Here is a 23,132-nt window from a genome sequence, read left to right as displayed (position 1 = left end):
TTTTCTATTGTCTGATTGACTGAAGTAGTCCTGATCAAAGTGGCTATGAGCAATGCACGTAGGGGGCAGCTAAGTGGCTCAGTAGATTGAGAACCTGTTTTAGAGATAGAAGGTCCTAGATCCAAATCTGGCTTCAGACACTTACTTCCTAGCTGTGTGACTCTGGGCAAGACACTTAACCCCTATTGCCTAGCCCTTACCACTCTTCAGCCTTGGAACCAATATACAGTATTGATTCTAAGATGTAAGGTGAGGGTTTAAAGAAAAGTACAATGCATACAGCAAAATGAATGAATATACTAATAAACACAGTAATAAATCCAAATCTGCATTGGTAGAGGGACTTTCCTCATCTGGAGTTCCCTGTAGCAATGTAATCAGAGGTCTGAAAAAAAATCAGTCGTTTTTATTAGCATTTTACCTTCACAGTAACGTCTGCAGGTGACTGAAGCTGCAGGACATAGCCACTCACTACAATATCTAGCATCAAAGTTCCATCTGAATCCAAGCCACGAGCAATGTGAGTCATCCGCAAAATTTCTCCTGTGAATTTTAATGCATTCATTTAAACAGATGAGAAGAACATGATGTAACTTACCAAATTTGCCCTGTCTTCCAGTTCAGTTATATTATTTCAATTCATCCATTTCTAAACATATCAGATATGAGAATTAAATTAGAGTTTAGTTTGGAAATTACAGAGTTTTCTAGTTAAGCCAGAGCATATGTTGCTTATTAAACCTAAATTTAACATATGCTCATGAAAAATCACTTTTTTATAATATTACCAAAGATTCTATATATTTAGACTTATGAACAGTGATGAATTACCTTCCCAAAAGAGGTCATAAAAGTTTTTGTGATTATAGGTCTCTGGGAAGAGATTTTGGAAGCCATAGAAACAATTCACATTTATATAATGTCTTAAAGCTTAAGATATGAAGGGTTTTTTTAAATTGTAGCAAGTATTATTATCTTTATTGGAATATTAGGCTCAAAGTCATAAGTGACTATCCCAGGGTAATGCATTTAGTGAATGTCAAAAGGTAACCTTTCTCTGCCACCCAAAGAATTGAAAAAAAAGTTGTAGCTTACCCAAGACCCCAAGTATCATTGGCATTAAGCCAGTTTTAGAATTAATAATAGTAATCAGGCTGACTCCAATTGTATGGCAGTAGGATGGACAGATTTTATCTGACCTCTTACCAAAATCCCATTATTTCACTATTTATATACTAATTTTTTTTGAGAATCAGAATAAAAGACAGTTATGGTAAGGAAACCTTGATATGATGAGAATCTATTTTAACTTCTTTTTTATATTTCCACTGAAGTCTTAACTTGAGACCTTGACATTACAAATAATTTGTAAACTCTTGTCATTACTGCCAAACTAGAAAGGCTTTGTCTACTCGGTGTGCCTCCTGTTCAAATGCCTGCCTTGTGTTTGAAGAAGCTTTTTAACAGGAAGCTGCTCCCCCATTTACATCTAGTGGACATGCCTCCCACACCTTTAAACACCACGGGAGCTTTAGAATATTAAAACTGTGTATGTGTGTATGCTAACATATGATGGTGAAATGGCATTTTAAGTGTCTGTTATATTATTTCTTTCTACCCCCTTGACAAATGACTTGAATTGTCATTATAATTACTGGTCAGATCCATAGGAAATAAATCCATTATTGAAAGATCTATTATTATTATTATTATTATTTTGTAAATCCTTACCTTCTGTCTTAGAATCAATATGAATTGTCAGTTCCAAAGCAAAAGAGATATCAGAGTTAGGCAATTGGGGTTAAATGACTTGCCCAGGGTCACTATCTGAGGCCAGATTTAAACTCAGGACCTAGCTCTCTATTCAGTGAGCAACTTAGCTGCCCCTAAATAGACCCATTGCTATATATCGGGTCAGGATGCATCCCCATCTGAGCTTTAATATTCTCTCTGACAAGTTGCTGGCTACAAAATATTTGTTAAGTGTCTACTGTATGCAAGATACTGTGTTCCATGCTTGAGATACAAAGACAAAAAATATCATGTAGGTTTGAAACAATGGGTTTCATCAAGGTCTAGTTTCAGTACAGTTTTCCCAGGGAGCAGGACACTTTTTTTGATTCCTTGTGATGAGATTGAATCAATCACTTTGAAATTACACTGTCAGAATGTAATCATAACACATTTTATTGAGGTACCCAACTTTTATTCACTTGGGAATTTCTTATATTAATAGACATTTGAGTTCAGCTGTCACTAACCAGTTGCAAATTCCACTTGTGTTTCTCTTTTGAAGACTGCATTAGTGAGGGTATAACCATTGACAGCTTCTCCTATTTCTTTCGCTGTTGTCCAATAAATGGGATTCAGGATGGAAACTATCTTCCTCAGTGCTGGACCTTGGGAAATAAAGTACGGGTGGTAAATAAGCCAAATGTTTCTTAGGTGGTTGTTTTTTCAGTGATATAACTTGAGGCTGAAAACCCCTGGGACCTGGGCTGGCTTGGGGATACATAATAAAAATCCGTATAGCTGTTCTGAAATTCAGCATAGCCCGGGGAATCGCTGAAAACTTTGACACTTTAGGAGAATTTCTTAGGAAAATAATTTAATAGAGCATGAAGTATACTTGAAAACACATAAATAAATAAAACCAACTCTCCAATCCAAGTGTAGGGCAGGGATATACTTGATGAAATTAAGCAGGGTTCAGAGAGTGCTCTGGAACAAACTTGCAAACGTTTTCAGAATCTATTTTCATTTTGAAAGAGCGTAGGAACTTACCAAGACTGCGAGGGACATTGGTAATTTTGGCTTGTATTACTCTAGTGTCAGAGTGAGGGCTATCTATCACTGTGGCATTGAGGAAAGCAATTCCAAATTCAACATCATTAATATTTCCAATAACACTTCCTCTGGCTTGCTGTGGCCCACCTGTTGGGGGAAGGAATTGAAGAAAAACATCCGTAGATGAGAAAACAATTCCATTACCAGTATGGAAGAAAAGAAGTGAGAAGGATATTATATACAGACATAAGCATTCTAGAGAGGTGGATAAAGAACTGTCTTGGGAGTCAAGGAGTCCGTTGTTCAAACCAAGCCACATATTGGCTCTGACACTCTGGGCAACCACAACCTCTTGGTGGTTGAAGCAGCTATCCAGTACTTCAGGTAGCAGATTTGAATGGGTATGGGGAATTTCCTTTATGGGAGCTCCCTATACTGATGAAATCATGAGTCTTAAACACACACACACACACACACACACACACACACACACACACACACACACAGTCTTATATCAGAATTTGAGAAATAGGAATGATGCCAATGTCTAACAATGTCTGAGTATGTTAACCTTCATATAAATTTTCATTTCAAAGAACCTGAAGGATCCCTTTAGGAATTCTTCTTCATTTATAATTTTTAAAAATATTTTTATAGTTTAAAAGATACATTTATCTTGGTCTTGAGGTAACATTTAAGAGTGAGGTAGAGGGGGCAGCTGGGTGGTTTGATAGCCAGACCCATAGATGGAAGGTCCTGGGTTCAAATCTATCCTCAGATGCTTCCTAGCTGTGTGAACTGGGGCAAGTCACTTGACCCTCATTACCTAGCCCTTCTGCCTTGGAGTCAATTGATTCCAAGGCAGAAGTTATGCTTAAAAAAAAAAAAAAGATTGTGATAGAGTATGTGATCACTCAAATGGAAAAGAGGGTTCTTAACATAGTCACAACCTAAACTTTACTACATGTTACTTATAATCAGGGCAATAATCATTCTGGGACACAGAAAGGAATTTTAGGGAAATCTCCTTATTTGAAAATTACCAAAGACATTGGCAGCTAGGTAGTCCAGTGGACAGAGTGCTGGATCTGGAGTCAGGAAGACTCCATTTTCTTGAATTCAAATCTTGCCTCTGATATGTACTAGTTGTGTGACCCCTGTTTCCTTATCTGTAAAAAATGAGCTGGAGAAGGAAATGGCAAACCACTATACTATCTTTGCTAAGAAAACTCCAAATGGGGTCATGAAGAGTTACATATGATTAAAAGGACTGAATTGTATATGAAGAAGCAGGGTTCCCCAGAAGTGAAAGGGATTTTTCTGAGATCAGGAACCTAGTAAGTAACAGAGCTAAGTTTGGAATCCAGGCACTCTCTCTCCAAATCCGGTGTTCTTTCCATGATACCACAATTATTTTAAATAATTATAATAATGCATGGAAGTTACTTTATTGACTTGTATGAATGTTACTGAACTATACATTTCTTTGAAAACCCATGTGCTTGCTAGTCCTCATTAAGTACTCCTCTCTGTAATGAACAAACATCTGTTTATTCAGTGTGGTTCAGCCTGCCAATTATTTATCTATCATTCATTGCAAAAAAGGTCCTGAGATATGGTAGCAGTGACCTATAACATATATGGTGGCAAATCGAAGGCAGTATTCTTAACAAGGCATATACTTGTAGGGATTGTTGTCACAAAATGGGATGACCTAGACTTGTCTTGTTTACTCTCCTTTCCCCTTCCTTATATACTCCTCTGTGTTCTGGGAAGGATAAAAGGCAGTCAACAAGAAAAGCTCAAATTTTGAGGGGATATCTATTGATTGGGAAATGACTGAACAAGTTGTGGAATATGATTGTAATGAATACTACTGTGTTATAATAAATGATCAGAAGGATAATTTCAGAAAAACATGGAAAGATCTACATGAACTGAAACCAAATAAAGTGAGTAGAACAGGAACATTATAGACAGTAACACTAATATTGTATGATGAATAATTGTAAATGACTTGGGTATTCTTAGCAGTACAATGACCAAAGACAATCCCCAATGGACTCATGATGAAAAATGCCATTTAATTCCAGAGAAAGAATTGATGCAGACTGAAACATACTATAACTCACTTGCTTTTTTCATTTTTTTTGTTAAAGTTCTCTTTCACAAAATGACTAATAGGGAAAAAAGGTTTTACATTGTTGCGCATGTACAATCTATATCAGATTACTTGCCGCCTCAGGGATGGTGGAGGTGGATAGAGAGGGGGAGAATCTGACCCAAAGTTTTAAAAAACGAAGTTTAAATTTGTTTTTACATGTAATTGAGGAAGAAATATTATTAAAAAAGAAAAACTCAAATTTATGTATCCCTTTTCACTTTACAAAGGAATTTCTTTACAAGTCATGTAAGGCAGTATAAGGATTATTAATCCTGTCTTAGAGATGAAAATAAATTATGGGAAATGAAATTATTTGCCCAGAGTTATTTGGCTAATAAGTGCCTAGAATTTGTATTTGAATCCAGATTTCTGACTTTAAACACAATGTTCTTCTACACATGAGGTATAACTGAGTTAGAGGGAAGATATAAATTATCTTGCCGTACAACTTAACCTGTCCTACTGTCACACAAGTCTTAACTGTCAGAATAACACTAATTTCTGAAGCTTATTAACTTCACTACCTGGACATGTTTGTACATTGCATCTGGAAACCTGAGTAGCATCTCCTGGGCAAGGGCGTCCACTTTTGGATGGAGCTGGATTGTTACATACACGTTTCCGAGTTTTTTCTCCTCCTCCACAGGAAGTAGAACACCTGCTCCAAGTATGCCAATTTCCCCAATTTCCATCCACTGTAAACAAGTGTGCAAAATAATTACTATTACTTAAATTTATATGGCACTTTTCAGTTACAGAAGGCTTTAAATACATAATTTTTGTGAGAATATATTACGATAAAACAAATCACTAATGTTATTTGCTCATATTAATCCAAACCAGCCAATTATTTTTGGGCAAATTTATAGCTAAATCTACATCTGTGCTTTCAGTTACCACTAGATTTAATGGTAATCATTGCATAAATCTGAAAAATATAAGCTGAATATGAATCAAAAGCTCACCAGGGCACATGTCAATATTGCATCTCTGGATCTGCGAATCTGCCCCAGCACATGCTCTTCCACCATTGGCTGGACGAGGACTGTCACAAGTACGGTATCTCCTCATCTGCCCTCCATTACATGTCTTGCTGCAAGTTCCCCAGCCACTCCATGGGCTCCAGCTACCATGAGCTGAAAACATAATGTTACTTGACATGAAAGAGAGAAAGTTCTGCCACCAAGAGCAAGTAAACACTGAATTATAATAAAGCGGTCGTGGAAGCACTCATCCTTAGGTTTAGCTGTAGTCCTGACTGGAGATAGAAAGGTATTGGCTTAGGTAATTTCTTGAAATGTTTCCAGTGATTATGCAATAACAGTAAGGATATCAGACACCAACTGTTTTCTAAAAAACTCAAATTTTAATTCTAGGCTGTCCTCTGCTTTTGAATTTCTTGCCTCCTTATTGTATCATGTTTTCTATGGCCGAATTTCATCCACGGATGAATCCTATCATCTTACTCCTCTATTACAATTAATGAGCTGGTGAACAAAGTTGACAGAAATCTCATAACCATTTTGCCTGGTACGGTTTCAGAGAAACCTGGCAAGACTTGTATGAACTGATACAAATGGAAATGATTTGAATGAAGAGACTGTTTTATTCATAAACAACAATATTTGTCAAGACAAACAACTTTGAAAGACACAGAAACTCTGATCAACACACAACAAACCACAATTTCAGAGGACTCATGATGAAACACAATCCCTATCTCCAACCTTCAAATACTGAGGAGATGAGCTTAGAGTGTAAATGGGGGCTTAGGTGTTTTGTTTTGTTTTTGGACATGGCCAATGCAGGAATTTGTTTTGCTTGGCTGTATATCTTTGTAAAAGGTTTTGTTTTCCTTGCTTTCTCAATTGGGGTGGAAGGTGGTAAGTGGGGAGGAAAGAATTTGGACCTAAAAATAAAATAGAATTGAATTTAAAAAAATGAAAGATAATCAGGGAGGCAGCATGGTACAAAAGACAGAGTGTTAGATTTGGAGTGAAATGGTCCTGGGTTTGAAACTTATATCTGACACTTGCCACTTTTATGATTCTAGGCAAGTTACTTAATATCATGGGCCTCAGTTTCCTCATCTGTAAAATTGAGAGATTGTAGTATGTGACCTCCGAGATCTCTTTCACCTCTCTGTCTTTGCTCTTATGAATTAGATAGGCTGAGCTGAGGTTGGAGAAGAGAGGATGCTCCAAGTAGAGGAAACACTGTAGGTCATTTAGGGAAACATCTAGAAGTCCAGTTTACAGGAAGGTAGAAATGAAAGGGAGTTATAGGAGATAAAGCTGGAATAGGCATAGGTAATGGGGCCATGAATACCAGAAGAGAGAATTTGTATTTTATTTAGTAGTCAACGGGAAATATTGGAGATTTTTTTCCCTACCAGATAGGGAGAGGGTATGCAACAGGATTGGGAAGGTACATAAGGAATATTAATCTGGCAGTGGGATGTAGGATGAACAAGAAGGGAGACATCAAGGAGACAACTTCACTAGGTAACTGTCCAAAATATTGAAGGCAAATTTGGTCCAGATGAAAAGCAATCTGTATAAACATGTAACAGAACTGGCTACATTTTTAAAGGAATAACATAAACATGATGGAGAGCCACTACCTCCCATACTTACTTGGACAAGGGTCACTATTACAAAAGTCAATTTGGACATCATTCCCTTCACATTTGCGTCCTCCATATTGAGGGGCTGGGTTAGAGCAATCCCTTGTTCTCTGCTTGGAGCCTCCTCCACAGGATACAGAACAGGCACTCCAGCTGGCCCAGGAAGCCCACTTGCCATCCACTGGAAAAACATAAAAGACCTTTTACTGCCAGGAAAAATGATCACTGCCGTTAGTCTGAATGATACTCTTGGGAAGGATAGTTTTTAGGGATCCCAGTTTGCACACTACGTAGCTAGGAGGAGGAGGAGGATGTCTAGTGATTACTCTGTTGGATTTGAAGTTAAGAATGTTGGGTTCAAATCCTGCTTCTGACACTCTGTACTAGCTATGTAACTATGGATCAACTCAACCATTCACAGCCCAAGTTTCTTCACAAATAACATGGTGATAATAAGAGTAGAAGTACTGACTTCATAGTGTTATTGTGAGAACCAGAAGAAATGATGTACATAGAGTGTTTTTCAAACACTGATGTCCTTTACAAATATTATTAACAGTTGTCATTGTTTTATTTTTAAAGGCACACATAAGCTGTTTTTGTACCTTACCTGGGCAGGGCCTTTCATTACAGACTTGCATTTGTGTTTCAGCTCCATCACAGTAGGCTCCATCAAATGATGGAGGGGGATTATTACATAATCTCATTCTTGTCTGAGTGCCTTTCCCACAGCTTTCACTACACGATCCCCAGGGCAGCCAAGTGCTCCACGCACCTCGAACTGAGAACACACCAGGAAGAAAGTACTAGATCACATTTTTCTATGTTTTAAAAAAATCAACAAAAACTCTATACTTATCTTAGTCATACAAACTGGTCTATCACTACCCTAAAGAGCTAAAATCATTCATTTTCTTTGGGACTAAGAAAAAAACGTAATGTCTTCTTTTCCTTCTTTTCAGTTTTACAAAATAAATTGTTGATAAAGAAATTCTGAAATTCTACAGCTTATTTGATGCCAAAAAATTTGGCTCAACTCAGAAACATCTTAGTCAAACATTATTTGGTAACTATTTGGTAACCTTTAAACAACAGTTGAAAATCTTTAAACTTAATTCAGTCAAGCTGGTACACGCAGGCAAAGTCTGAATGCTTACAATGTTACTAGGCAATTTGTCCTTTCCATCAGAATGTTACTATCAGGGTGATGGAGAACAGTCGGGAGAAAGTGACAGGAACTCCAAGTCAGAGTGTGACCTTGCTAAAATGAAGTTAAGGTCAACGTAGATTTTTCAGGGAGGAAAACTTAAGCTGCAAGTTGAGAAGGTCCTATCTGTTAACACAGCTCAAGCTAGAGCTCTATTTCAGCTCCATAACAGAGTTTGCCTTTGCATTCACAATAAAATGATTATTTCCTTAGCTGTAACTCTTTTAAAATATTTTTCTCCATTACATAATGTTCATGAATTAAAATGTCCTGAATTAGACTCTAACCCACTTCCTAAACAACAACGAAAACTGACCAAAAGTTTCCGAGGAGATATATTAATGTTTTCCTTTTGGTATCTTTAATACATTACCTCATTGGACTACAAGCCTGGAACAACATTATATATTCTGCTAGGTGGATAGATACACTGGGTTGGAAATCCGAGTTTCTGTTTACTTTGAGAAAATAATTGAGAACCAAATGCCTTTTGTAGGTGGCACTTCCAATAATTAACTCATACAATACTCCCAACTTCCATATAGAAGGGTATGGCACTGACATATCAGCCTCTCTAAGGGTTTAATCAATTCCCATGACCCTGGGAAAATCATTTGACCCTGTTTGCCTTGGTTTCCTCATCTGTAAAATGAACGGGAGGAGGAAATGGCAAACCACTCCAGCATCTTTGCCAGGAAAATCCTAATTGGGGTCATGGAGAGTCAGACTTAAATGACTGAGCAAATATGAAAATGGTGTGCTAGATATCATATGATGATCACTTGTGAATGACTTAGCTATTCTCAGCAATGCAGCAAGGATTTGGGGTAAAAAAAGGCTGGCCTTTTCCAGAGAAATAACTAATGGAGCCTGAATGCAGTTCGAAGCAAACCTCCTTGTTTTTGGTGTGTGCTTTCTTTCACAACATGGCTAATTATGGAAATATGTTTTGAATGACTGGACAAGCATAAACTACATCATATTGCTTGCTTTCTCAATGAAGGGGTAGGGGCTAAAAGGGGAGAATTTGGAACTCAAAATTTAAAAAAGAATGTTGGAATTTTTTACATGTAATTAGAAAAAAATTGGATCTATAATACTGCAAATGAAATGTATAGACAATCAACTAAATGTTACTACATAGATAAGATAGCTTGATATGTTACCCGTATCTATTTCTAGGGAAATTTCATCCTTATAGCCAGTAGCTCCTCTCCATTAGACAATGCCACATGACATAGTTTTTCCAGTATTCAACATTGTCACCTCAGGTTTTGGTCATTACAGTACTGCCTAATAGGCAGATCACAGTTTCCCAAATGATGGCTTAGAATATATTGTCTGCATTTTTGGATGGCTTCTGATTGAGATTTTTAGAGATTTAATAAATTACACATTTAATAAATTTTACCTTAGTCTATTACTTCATTGTTTATTTTTACTTTTTTTTGCAGTTGAGTAGTCCTTTTTATCACATAGAAATCATTTTTTTTTCAGCAAGAAGTGTGGGTACGTCCTAAATCTCCCCAGATATTGGGATCCATCTTTATTCCTTGCATCTATAAACCTCTTTCCATTATGTATATATATGTACATATATATAATATATATTAAATGGGAACCTCCATTTAATATATAAAGGGGTGAATGGTCAGAGAAACAAAGATTACTTTGTATCTCCCTTTTGGCATCTGCCACATTCTATTTCTTACCCTAGCTATGGGATTCATGTTTTACCGCTCCTACTTGACTGTTTCTTGAGGACAACAGAATGCCATTTTAATCTCCTAAAGTACTCATCACCCATTGTTTTGTGCACAGTGGCCAATTAATACATGTTTGCTAAATGAATTGATTAGTTAAAATATCAGAGAGATATCCTACGCTTAGCCTAAAGGTTGGAAGACAGCAAAAATGTTGGATATTCTAGGCGTTGGTTCCATTATTCTGATCTCTTCTCCAACTTAGTGTGACCTTGGAAAAAGTCACTTTTGGGTCTCACTTTCCTTATTGGTAAAATGATAGACCAGAACATCATGAGCTACTTTCCAGCTTTATAATTCTCTGATACTACAAAAATCTGCCCCCAAATCTATTTTATCAACTTTGTAAAAGAAAATAAAGCTTTTTAGTTGGGGCATCATCTGTTACATATGCTGAAACTCAAATATTTACAATCCTTTATTCCCTTGGAACAGAGTTGAAGATATAGAATGAATGAACTCAAGAATGGAGTTAAGAAAGTTCACATATGAACAGGAAGGTATGACAGTATAGCCTCATTATAAGGTCATAAGAACAGTATTTTCACATCCTAGAGAATCATCATGCATAGTGAATGGAGAACCATCCTGACCTTTGGAGTCAAGGAGAAATTTAACACAGTGGCTGGCATATAGTAGGTACTTAACAAGTGCTTATTGACTTAATTTGACTTGAAGTTTTTTGATTATGTGACCATGGAGAAATCACTTAACCTCTGAGGGTTTCCAGTACCTTTTTAAGAATCAAGTTACAGAATTGCTGATCATCATCAGTGAAGAGAGCTTCCATATTGGAAGTATCTTGAATGAGTGAAATAAGTACAACCAATGTTGAATATATACATTTTAATATTACTATGAATATTATTACCTGGACAAGGCTTAGCATTACACATGAGTATGTCCACAGCATTTCCTTCACAGGGCTTTCCATTATGCTGAGCTGTAGGATTATTACAAGTTCTGGTCCTGGTTCGGTTTCCCTGTCCACAGGTCCTTGTACACTCTTCCCAAGGGCTCCACTCTGACCAGTTGCCATCCACTAAATAAAGGATGAAAAATTTTCACCATCAAATCTGTTTCAATTTAAGTTCTAAGGAAGTCCATAAATATAAATAACTTAGGTGTGGGAATCTGAAAAACATATAGGTATCCCTTCCACATTGCAACTTTCTTTATCATAGTTTTGATATAACATGAGTCAGCATAACAAATTAAATAGGAATTTGGGGGGAGCTTTTCAGAAGCCACAGATGGCATTCAACAGCCAGCAGATAACACAGAAAAAATTTAGAAACCCAGAAATGCATAAAATATAAGTATAGCCATTTGGCGAACTTATGGCATGAGTGCCAGAGGAGGTTGCTGCCTTCCCCTTCTCCACGGGTGTCAGAGGACATTTCTCATATCACCTGCCCCTCTGCCCAGCAACCCAAAGGGAGTGCTTTCTCCATCCCTGTCTGGGGTAAGGCAGGAGGCTCATATGCAGTGTGAGAGTTGTAATTTTGGCAGTTGGTCTTTAAAAGATTCACCATCACTTATGTACAGTATTGTATAATATCAACACGTTTAATTTTTTTAATACCGTAAACACTCTATAAAAGAAAAAGAAAAAATTCAGACTTCTCTGTTTTGAGGGGAAGGCCAAAACATTTTATATGGATTTTCAGATCAAAGGGGCTCCATGCCCCTGACTCCTCTGATGTGGAAGGGATACCTATACACCTAGCGGCAGTTATCAAAATCTACCTGGGCAAGGTTTGTTTTGACAGTTGCGCATTTCTGAATCTGGGCCTTGGCAAGGCTTCCCACCATTGGCTGGAAAGGGGTTATTGCACTGACGAATCCTTTTCTGAACACCTTGACCACAGGTGACACTACAGGGTCTCCATTCAAACCATTCTGAAAACCCGCCATGCACTGAAAAAAAAATTCACCTAAATTTAGTGTGAATTCAATGACTCAATTAAAAACATTTATTAAGCAAGATACTATAAAAGCTCCTGAGAGACATACAAAAATAAGATTAAATACAGTGGAAGTTCACAGGAGGAAAACACTTTTGCCTGAGGGAATTGGAAGAAGGCTTTATGACATTTGACATTGCCAACTAATGATTGGTAGGTGTCAGTAATGGAAATAGGTTGGAGAGAAGAGACTTCTGCTTCTCTCCTCATCCTATCATCCTTTCCTGTGGTTTCTCTCTTTTCATTTGAAAAACAAAAAATTGATTTATTTCATTTTGATTCACCAGATACTTTTAAACAACCATCCAAACAAACTACCTTATAAAGTACATTTCCCATCAGTTAATTGATTTCTCTTCTCTTTCCCAAGGATAATGCTCTAATCTTTGTTCTAAAACTCATTCCTCATTGGCTCTCCCTGGTAACTTTGATCTCATTTCTTATACCCCTTTCCAGTGGTTTCCTCAAAACTTTAAAGCTTTCACAGTAGGTTTTCCTACCCTGAATATCTTTCCCTTGATCATCTCTCTTAATGTTCCCTCAAGGTGCCATCATATTTCTTTGCTTACTTTCACTACAAAATACCTTGATTTAGTGGCTAACACCAGTTCCCATTATTTCTAGTCTCTTTGCCCTTTGCAAATTTACTCCTGGACCCCTTGTAATCTGGTTTCTATCCTTTTTCCTCAACTGAAATTGTACTCTCAGTAGTCTGCATTGATGTCTAGAAAGATGGGTCTCATTTTAAGAGGAAAACTGACAAACCAGAGGAGGTCAACTATGGAACCCATAGTATATGAAACAATTCTAAGAGAACTGAGGATATTTAGCTTGGAAAAGAGAAATTTTGTGGGAGTATGTTACTACTTTCAAGTATTTGAATGGCAATTATACTCAAGAAGAAGGAGACTTATTTTGTATGATTCTAATGGACAGTTCTAGGATTGAAGAGTAGAAATTATGGAGGGGTCCATTTGAGCACATGTAAAGAGCTTTTAAAAATTATTAGCATAATTTTATTCATCTCAAATGGATCCTTGTGAGGAGTAGTGAGTTCCTTCTCTTTTTGGGTTTAGATTGTCTTCTCAGTAATGATGATTTGAGGCTTTAATAGAATATTTATATTTTATATTCTTTATATACTTTATATTCTGGGGAGGGGTTGGATAATTAATCTTTAAAGTCCTCTCTGGCTCTAAGATTTTGTGATTATGTAAGACAGTCCCTATCCTATTAAAACTTACTACAATATAGAAATAATTTTTATAACAATAACAGTAATTCAACTATAAAAAGCAGTTCTTTCATCTCAGTTAAAATACAAACTTCTACAAGAAGCCTTTCCCAGGCCCTATAATGCTACTATGTTCTCTCCATGATGACCCCTAATTTAACCTGTATACATGTATTATATGTACATAGTTTGTATGCATGTTATCTCCAACTCTGGAGTATGAGATACCTGAAGAGAGATTGTTTTTGCATTTTTTTTTATGTATCTAGGGCTTAGCATCGTGGCTGGTACATACTGAGCATTTACTTATTTTTCTAAAACCCTAATCTTCTGTATTGGTTCCAAGGCAGAAGAGGGGTAAGTGCTAGCCAATGGGGGTTAAGCGACTTGCCCATGGTCACACAGCTAGGAAGTGCCTGAGGCCAGATTTGAACCCATGAGCATTTACTTATTACTATTTTTTTTTACATTTTTAAACCCTTAACTTCTGTGTATTGGCTCCTAGGTAGAAGAGTGGTAAGGGTGGGCAATGGGGGTCAAGTGACTTGCTCAGGGTCATGCAGCTGGGAAGTGTCTGAGGCCAGATTTGAACCTAGGACCTCCTGTCTCTAGGCCTCACTCTCAATCCACTGAGCTACCCAGCTGCCCCCTGAGCATTTACTTATTAAGAAATGCTTATTGATTGGTTTGAACTGTGCAATGATACACAGAACATTAAATGTAAAAGATTAAGAGGATAGTAATTTGTCCTACGATCATTTATATCTGTTCCTCATCAGACAAGATGAGAAAAATCATTTTCTACTATAATAACAACAGTAAACCAAAAAGAAGTAGCAGAAGAAATGAAATCCATGTTTGGTAAAAGATGAAATCTATTTCATCCCTGTTATCCTGTTCCTGAGGTTGCCCAGAAGATATTTTCAGAAGATATACCAGAGGATATGTCCAGAAGATACTTATAGTCTATAGAAGATAAGTTTATCTCCTAATATTAATTTAATTACTAGAAAACCCAATCATTTTAGTCACTGAGCAATTTTCCCCAAGATATTAAATATATAAGAATAATAGTAGAATAGCAACTTGTCCTCAAAATGTTTCTATCTCAATCCCATCAAAAAAGATGAATGAGGTAAGATTAATAACAATAAAAACATAATTATAACCAACACATTTACACAGTACTTTTAGTTTTTAGAATGCATATAGCATCTGATCCTCACAACAACCCTGTAAGTTCTTTTATTATACTCATTTTTCACATGAAGCTCAGAGAGATTGTGACTTGCCTGTGGTCCTATTGCTAGGTGTCAGAGAAGGCATCTGATCTCAGACCTTACCTAAGCACAGTGCCTGGGACCTAGTAAGTAATTAATAAATGCTTGTTGACTTGTCGATTCTTTGGGTTCCCAGGCTAGCTTGAAGAAAAGTAAGACATATACTTATACAACTATAATACAAAACAATAGACGGAAATATTTATGTAACAGAGGCATACACAGTAGTAGAAAGTGTGTTTAGGGGAAAGAGCACTGCACTGGCTTATGGGAGTTCTTGGTTCAATTCTTTCCTCTGACACATACTAGCTAGATGGACATGGGCAAGTCTCTTGAGTTCTCTGAAATACATCTTTCTTATCTGTAAAACAGGGAGTCACATCTGGCAATTAACAAGTCATGAATGATCTTCAAGAAAGCAGTTTAAACAGAATGTTGGGTGAATCAGGCATGATCAAAGGAGATAAGGAAGTAGAAACTGCATATTTCTCTAAAATGTCAATTATAAGGAAGAAGAAATATGGGCTAGGAGCTTAAGGGGGGGTAATAAGTGTTTAACATTCTATTGGTTTTTTTTCATTTAATAATTTTTATTTGTTTTTAGGATAGGTATCTAAATATGTTTTCAGGTCAAGGGAAAGGGACTGACAGGTAGAGAGGGAGAGACTGAAAATACAAGAGGTAGATTAGATGAAGGAATTCAACAGGCTTTCAGAACAGATGAGAGGGCTTAGCTTTAGAAAGGAACATGGCCATTTCTCAGAGACTGAAAAATGAGAAGAGAGGGAGAAGTTTTCAATTTGGAAGGAGAAACAAATGGCATTGATATTCTCAGTAAAAGAGAAGGCATGATTACCTTACACATAAAGGGAATAGAGTTAAACTGGAAGAGAGATAACTCTATGCCCTTTACATATAAAGGATGAGATAAAACTTCAAATTAAGGAATTTTTGTCAGGCCAACTATCATGTATTTTAAGCACATAGAGAGTTGATCAGGGTAGATAGATTGAACTGGTAACCAATGTTTGGTATTCTGATTTTATCTCCCTGTGGAAGTGGGGACTTGCCATTGACCCATCTCAGAGAGAAAGAGTATGATCTCTTGAGCCTGGGTACTTTTTGATCTATAAGAAGCTCAGAAAGGACGAGAGATGGAGTCTTAGGGATTAAAGGTTATGTGACTGGCCCAATCTACTGTGAGTAGGAGACCTTGCTTTGTACTGGAGCCATTAAAAGGCGTCTTTAGGGCAGAATTGTCCCTTGTTGAGGAATGGGAAGGAACCTGAAAGAAGTACAGCGGAGCTAAGACAAGACCGGGGGGGAGAAAAGTCAGTATATTGCTATCAAATGCTTACTATATACCAGGCACTGTGCTAGTGTCTTTCTCTTGAGGTTATCTTTTGACACTGCTATAAATATCTTCTATATATTTGCTTTCTTACACACTGTCTTTTCCATTAGAATGAGAACTTCTTGAATGCAGAAATTATTTTTGTTTTTCTTCGTGTGCTCTCTATGATATAATTTTTGGGAAGGCGAAATTTTTTTTTTTTGAAAACTTGGTCTGTTAACCTAATTCTTTGCCTGTCACTTAAGATCAATTTGAATAGAACACAGTTTACTTAAGTGGGAAATAAATGAATTGATTTCAGAAAATGGCATTTATTGAGTTGATATTATATTGTTAGATGAATTTATTTTGAAATCTCTAAATGTTAATTTGGCTCTGTTTGGACATGAATTAGGAGCTGAGGTCTGGGTTTATAAAACTGTAGTATTATATTGAATCTACTATATAACGATAGAATAGAAGAAAAACCATAAAACTGAAAGGTAGGTGACCTTAATACTAATTAGTCTTTATGTCACTAATTCAACATATGTCTTTGGGTGAGTCACTAGTGGATGGCATGGTCATCTTAAAGGCAGAGAAACATCTGGATTTGGATCTCGCCTCTGATACTTACTAGCTGTTTGACCTTGGGCAAGTCATTTAATTGTTCTGAGCCTCAGTTTCTGCATCTGTAAAACAGAGATAATAATACCTGTAGTACCTACCTCACAGGGTTGTTGTGAAGCAAAGTGAGATAATGTATAAAATGCACTTTGCAATCCTTTATGTACTTCATAAATACCAGCTAGTATTATTCTCTATGGTCAAATTTTCCTTATGTGTAAAAGAAGAAGAATGATCTAGTTGCTATTTAAGATTATTTTTCTGCTCTAATATTCTCTGATTTTATAATGTTATTGAAATCTTGAAAGTGCCTTAAGTAAAAGGAAACATGAGTCAGGGTTTTTGCTATAGCTTATGATTTAAATTTCCTTAACCTCTATGATCTAATGCTCAGTTTTTTGGTTACTTACCTTGTACAGTTACTGGTACTCTGACCAGGACTGAGCCCATCAAGTTCCTAGCGACACATTCATAATCAGAGGTATCTTCTTTCTGAGCCATAGAAATCCGCAAGGAGTTGTTGGACAGTAGAATAACTCGATCATCCCATAGGAGAGGATGTCCTTGGCGAGACCATTCAATGGTTGGAGGAGGTTCTCCAATTGCCTGACAGTTTAACACAATTGTGCTGCCAGCAGTGGTAATTGTCTCCATTGGCTCTACAGTAATAACTGGAGGACCTGAAGAGAAGTGCACAGAGATCTTTCACTTTGGCACACCTTATTTTAACAAGAGAGTCAAAGTTTCATCTCAGCAAAGAATAAAAATGTGGCAGCATTTGAGAAGACTATTTGGTATTTGCTACCACATAGATGCTGATACAAGTAAGTTTTCATAGCTTTTCTCTGTCTGATGACAATAGCTTGTGATCCTTTTTTCTGTTTAAATATTCCTTAAAGACATGAAAATTTCAATCAAATCACATAAAAAGGTTATATTCTTAAAAGTTTCACACACTTGCATTCGTCGGGGTGAATATTACTTTCTCTTAATTTGATATTTTAAAGGCAATAAACACATAATTATAATATTAAAATAAAATTATTCTTTATAACTAATTTATAATAGATGCAAAGTAATGACAATATATTCTTTGACTCAGACTGCAATGTTAACTTTTAAATGAAAAGTATTTTATATGTCAATACAGCTCAATCTAGTAAGTGCAATTCAATTAAATTGAACAAGTATTTATCAACTATTCCTTATGTGTAAAAGAAGAGGAATGATCTAGATGCTATTTAAGATTATTTTTCTGCTCTAATACTCTTACTCTGTCTTCTCTGTAATGTTCTAGTCCCTATTAATTATACAGATAAATAAATCATTGCCTCTGCCTTAAGAAGCTTATATACTGGCAATGTAGAGTATATAAAAATGTACCTATGAGGCAGCTGAAAAATAACTGTACCCAAGTTCTATATTTAGAGAATAACAGGATCAAAAAGTTTGGGAATAATTAGAAAAGACCTCATGGATGAGTGAAGATTCCAGGTGAGCTCTAAAGGATAGGTGGGGAAGCTAGGTGATCAATGAGTAGAATACTGGACTTGGAATCAGGAAGACTTTTCTTCGTAAGTTCAAATTCGAATTAGGAAGACTTATCTTCATAAATTCAAATCCTGCCTCAAATACTTACTAGTTGGGAGGTCTTGGGTTAGTCATTTAACCTTGTTGACCTCAGTTTCCTCATCTGTAAAATGAACTAGAGATGGAAGTGGCAAACCACTTCAGTATTTCTGCCAAGAAAACCCTAAATGGCTTCATAAAGAGCTTGACATGAATGAACAAAAAAGAAGGATGAAGAATAGGTAGGATTTGGATAGGCAAAAAAGGCATTATAAACAGGAGAATAGTAATATCAAAAGTATGGAGGAAGTAATGAGTAAAGTCTCTGTGGGACAGTCAGGAGTCTAGCACATCGTTCAAGGATTGATAACCAAATTATCAGCTTTTCTACAGTGGAAATCAAAACAAAATAATCTATTGCTCTTTGGCACTACTCAGAACCCTTGATTCCATAAGATCCCTGTGATTCTGAGACATAATGGCCTAGGCCAAAGCTTCCTTGGTTACAACTCCAAAACTACCTCATTTCATAAATGCTACTACTATAAATAGATGATAACATGTCTCAATCAATCAATTAAAATAGGCCTTTGTTGCACAAGAATTGGAGAGGCCAGGACACTTGGCCATATCTAGAGATCATTTATAGATTATGAAAGGGATTGAGAAGTGAGAGAATTTCAGAAACTGGAGTCAGTGTAGTGTTCTAGGGAAACCTGAAAATGAACCTTATCTCAGGTTTGTGGGTGAAGAACAGAGACTTTGGTTTTGGCTAAGGCCAAGTCTCCTTCCCTCCACATTTCCTTTGACCAGAAAAGGACGGTGCCAACTTCAAAAGATTTTAGTGGATGCAGGATCTCATCTTCCCATCTGTTTCCTAAAAAGGCATCTTTGGAACAGTTAGTGACAGTGTCTGCATCATCAGGAGCCAGGGACAATCTGTATTCAAAAGGGTAACTTCTTACACCTTCCCCTAAAGGGAGAGAAGGACTTCTAGCAACCAGGAGCTGAGTAACCCCTTTGCCATCTGTTTACTAAACTTAAGCCCATTTTCTCTGGGATTCCATGTGTGGTGGAGGGAGGGAGAATGTGTCACAGACTTTGGGAGGATGTTTTAGAGCAGTGGTTCTTATTTCACCACCTTACTAAATAACTCCAAAAAACTAGTTAAGGCTGGTTGATTAAATACTTTTCAACTGATAATCTTGTGGGAAAGCACACCAGTCAGGGTTTTAATCTAATGCCATTGAGAATAACCCCTCCTTCCTCACTCCTTGTGGAAATACTGTAATCAGCCTAGAACTGGAAACCTGGTGTGGAAGTTGGGAAGAGGATCCATTATGCTATGTATGTATATTTTTCTCTCCCACATCTCTGTCCTATTCTAGTCTTCCTTTCCAGTGTTCTCTGCAGAGACATGCTCTATTGTTAACAAAATTTCCTTCATATGGGACCTATACTATCACCAGGAGAATCTCTTTATGTAATTTTTATGCTTAATTTTCTATTTATGTTGCTTTCCAGATAATCATTGCTACAGATGAATATAAGGTGCTTGAAGAATTTTCATCTTTGTAATCCCAGTGCCTAGAGGTGATGCAGTAAATTATAAGTTACAATTTTATAGAGTTGCCAGGGGCACTGAGAAGATTAAATCTGCCCAGTGATTAGTCCGTGGTCACTATTATGGATTGAAATAAGGACCAGCCCACTGGCTGACCACTAGATCACATTGCCTCACAATGCAAACTTGGCTCTGTTCATGGAAAGTAGTGTCCAGAATAAGAGAAGGGATAGTCTCATTGTTCTCTTAATCAAAATGAATGGAAAGTACTGTGTTCAGTTCTGGGTGCCTCATTTTGGGAGGGACATGAACAACCTAGAATATATCCAGAAGAGAATGATGAGATATCTTGAAACCAGTCAAATGAAGATTGGGTAGTGAATGAACTGAGGATGTTCAACTCATGGAAGAGATGAGTTAGAAGAGATGTTTAGCAGGCTGGAATTTGAACTAGGTTTTAGATTCCTTCCTTTGGGCACCAGCAGAAAGAAGGCAGAACAATGGATGATGTTATAGAAAGGTTGACTTCAACCCAATAAAGGAAGAACTTTTTTAATAATTAGCTACACAAAAATAGAACGTGCTGGCTTGTAAGAAAGATGGTGAATTAGTCAATGGAATAATTGGTCAAATAGAGGCTAAAGGTCACTTTTGGGAAACAGTGTAGAAGGAACTAATCCACTGAGTCACAGGTTGGGTAAAGTAACGTCTTAGGTCCCTATAGTGCTGAGATTTTAGGAATTCCATGAATTCATGAATCTGTGAATTCTATGAATCCATGAATGTTTGCAAAAATCAAATAACATTAGGGAAAAAATCTCAGACAACTTTTTTAATGGTTCCTGGAATATAGAAAAAAGTCAAAAGAGAAGATTTTGTGGCACAAAATGTCTAAAGGGCATGATTCATTGAGAGAGTCAATTTCATTTTATGGAATACATGAAGATTCTGTTTCCTAAGAGTTGCTTGGAGGTTTCATAATGGCCATAAAGCTACAGTTTAGCATGTAAAATTAATGTTCTATAATCAAGAGGTTTTACACATTTCCATTTGAAAGCCTTTCTAAGGTACAAGTTAATATTTATAGTAGTACTTAAAAAAACAAAAACAAAAACAAAAACCCTTTCCTTCAGTCTTTGAATCAATACTAAGTATTGGTTCCAAGGGAGAAGAGTGGTAAGGGCTAGGCAACTGGAGTCAAATGACTTGCCCAGGGAAACACAACTAAGAAGTGTCTGAAGGCAGGTTTGAACCAGTGACTTCCTGTGTCCAGGCCTGGCTCTCTCTCCACTGAGCCACTCCATAGTAGTACTTTTTAAAAACATTATTTTTAGAAAGAGTTTTAAGAAGTGGCATATAGCATTAATTGGTGCCACAATAATATCACATTAGGTGAAACAAAATTCCAAAGGAAAGTTAGCTAACTGCAGTCATACATCTGTCTCATCTTGGTCAATCAGTGAAAGGCTTTTACAGTGGGATTTCACGACATTGTGGTGTAATTTGTTATTCTATATTAATTATAATTCAATGATAGTTGGACAGGGCAATATTAAATAGGGCCTATTCGTGCAAGACAACATGGCATCCAATATCAGCAGAAGAAAAAACTTACATTGCTTTTCTAATAGTAGTGGTATGCTGCATCTAGTTTTACTTTTTCATATATATATATATATATATATATTTTTTAGAGTAGGAATGAGAGCTGGAGAAATCATCTAGTTCTACTCCTTTATCTTAAGAGGAAAGTGAGATCTGGTGAAGTGACTTGTCTAAGGCCAACTAGCAGAGTCAAAATTTGAACCCTAGTTCTCTGCCTGTTATCTAGCACACATGATGCTAAGCACACAACAGGTTTTTAAAAGTATCATTTAGAGATAATCAAGCCCTTTTTTTTTTAAATTTTGCTAATTTAAACACTCTAGTGGCCAAAACCAAAGAAAATGTTTGGCTAAGGAAGCAGAAAATTCTAGGTGACATTCCTGGATCTGAATGATAAACATTTAATTCTGTGGCTTACTTTGAAGTGTTAAAGTCATGCTTCGCTCCACCACACCGGCATCATTGGTAGCTATACATTTATAGTCACCTGCATCTTCATTCTATGGAGAGAAATGGTTTTATAAAAATTTGAATCCCTATGTCATAATTTTCTCATAACATATTAGTATTTATGAAAGCAAACATTTTAAGACAAGCAAAATGCCTTTAATTTAATCTTGGAAAGTATAAAACTTTCTCACACCAATCTTTTTTTTTAAATTATAACTTATCTCCTCTTATTAAATATATAGTTATTAAACAGAAAAATCAAAAATTTTTTTGGTGTTCACTTTCTAAAAAATAAAAATATTACCAGTTAAAGTGGCCACTTTCAATACTACCTTTAAAAATTTTTCATCAGATAAAGAGAACATTTTTTACTAAGCACCTGTCATGTGTAGGTGATTCACAGTGAAAGGAAATAATAGGCCAAAAGTCTAGAAAGGTAAATTCAATTAGGTTTGGGAAAGCCTGGAGTAAAGGCTAAGGAAAGGAAATTTGATCCTAAAATCCATAGTGGGACACGAAAAGATTTTGAGAAAATGTGTGACATGAAGATTAATTTGTTAGTGAAGTCTGGGAAGTGACAATCTGATTCCATGTCATAGTAAAGATGGAAGGATCAAGAGAAAGGAAGTAGGAAAACAGAGAATAGGAAGCTATTGAAATTTTCCTAGAGTGGGATGATGAGTCTGAGTAGTATATGAGAAACAAACTCAGTAAAGTGTTCCTGGGAATAGAAAGGAAGGGATGAGTAGGTGTGAAAGAGAATTTAAAGGGAAAATTGATAGGATTCAGTAATTGATGGAATATGAGAGGCATGAAAGAGGAAAGAGTTCCAAATGATACTGAATTTTCAAGCCTTGGAGAAAGATGATATACTTATGAGAATTAGAGAAGTTAAAATGAGGGAGAAAGAGAAGATTTAATTTAGACATAATGAGTTTAAGATGATGGTGGGACAT

General features: G+C 36.4%; 1 protein-coding gene across 1 annotated transcript in view; it reads right to left on the bottom strand.

Annotated features, from left to right (window-relative positions):
* The window catches only part of HMCN1 (hemicentin 1), a 526,219-nt gene that overhangs the window by 40,271 nt on the left and 462,816 nt on the right, over positions 1-23,132 (bottom strand). The window contains exons 86-96 of the mRNA XM_044672125.1: positions 22,145-22,226; positions 17,399-17,668; positions 12,297-12,467; positions 11,419-11,589; positions 8,188-8,358; positions 7,588-7,758; positions 5,917-6,087; positions 5,476-5,646; positions 2,785-2,934; positions 2,262-2,399; positions 422-543 (exon numbers count right to left, since the gene is read on the bottom strand). Of these exons, the coding sequence (XP_044528060.1) occupies positions 422-543; positions 2,262-2,399; positions 2,785-2,934; positions 5,476-5,646; positions 5,917-6,087; positions 7,588-7,758; positions 8,188-8,358; positions 11,419-11,589; positions 12,297-12,467; positions 17,399-17,668; positions 22,145-22,226 (1,788 nt within the window). The remainder of the gene's footprint in view (positions 1-421; positions 544-2,261; positions 2,400-2,784; positions 2,935-5,475; positions 5,647-5,916; positions 6,088-7,587; positions 7,759-8,187; positions 8,359-11,418; positions 11,590-12,296; positions 12,468-17,398; positions 17,669-22,144; positions 22,227-23,132) is intronic.

This window comes from Gracilinanus agilis, chromosome 4, assembly GCF_016433145.1.
Source record: "Gracilinanus agilis isolate LMUSP501 chromosome 4, AgileGrace, whole genome shotgun sequence".
Taxonomy (NCBI): Eukaryota; Metazoa; Chordata; class Mammalia; order Didelphimorphia; family Didelphidae; genus Gracilinanus; species Gracilinanus agilis.
The sequence above is the reverse complement of the archived record's forward strand: the minus strand, read 5'-3'. Positions and strand labels throughout refer to the sequence as shown.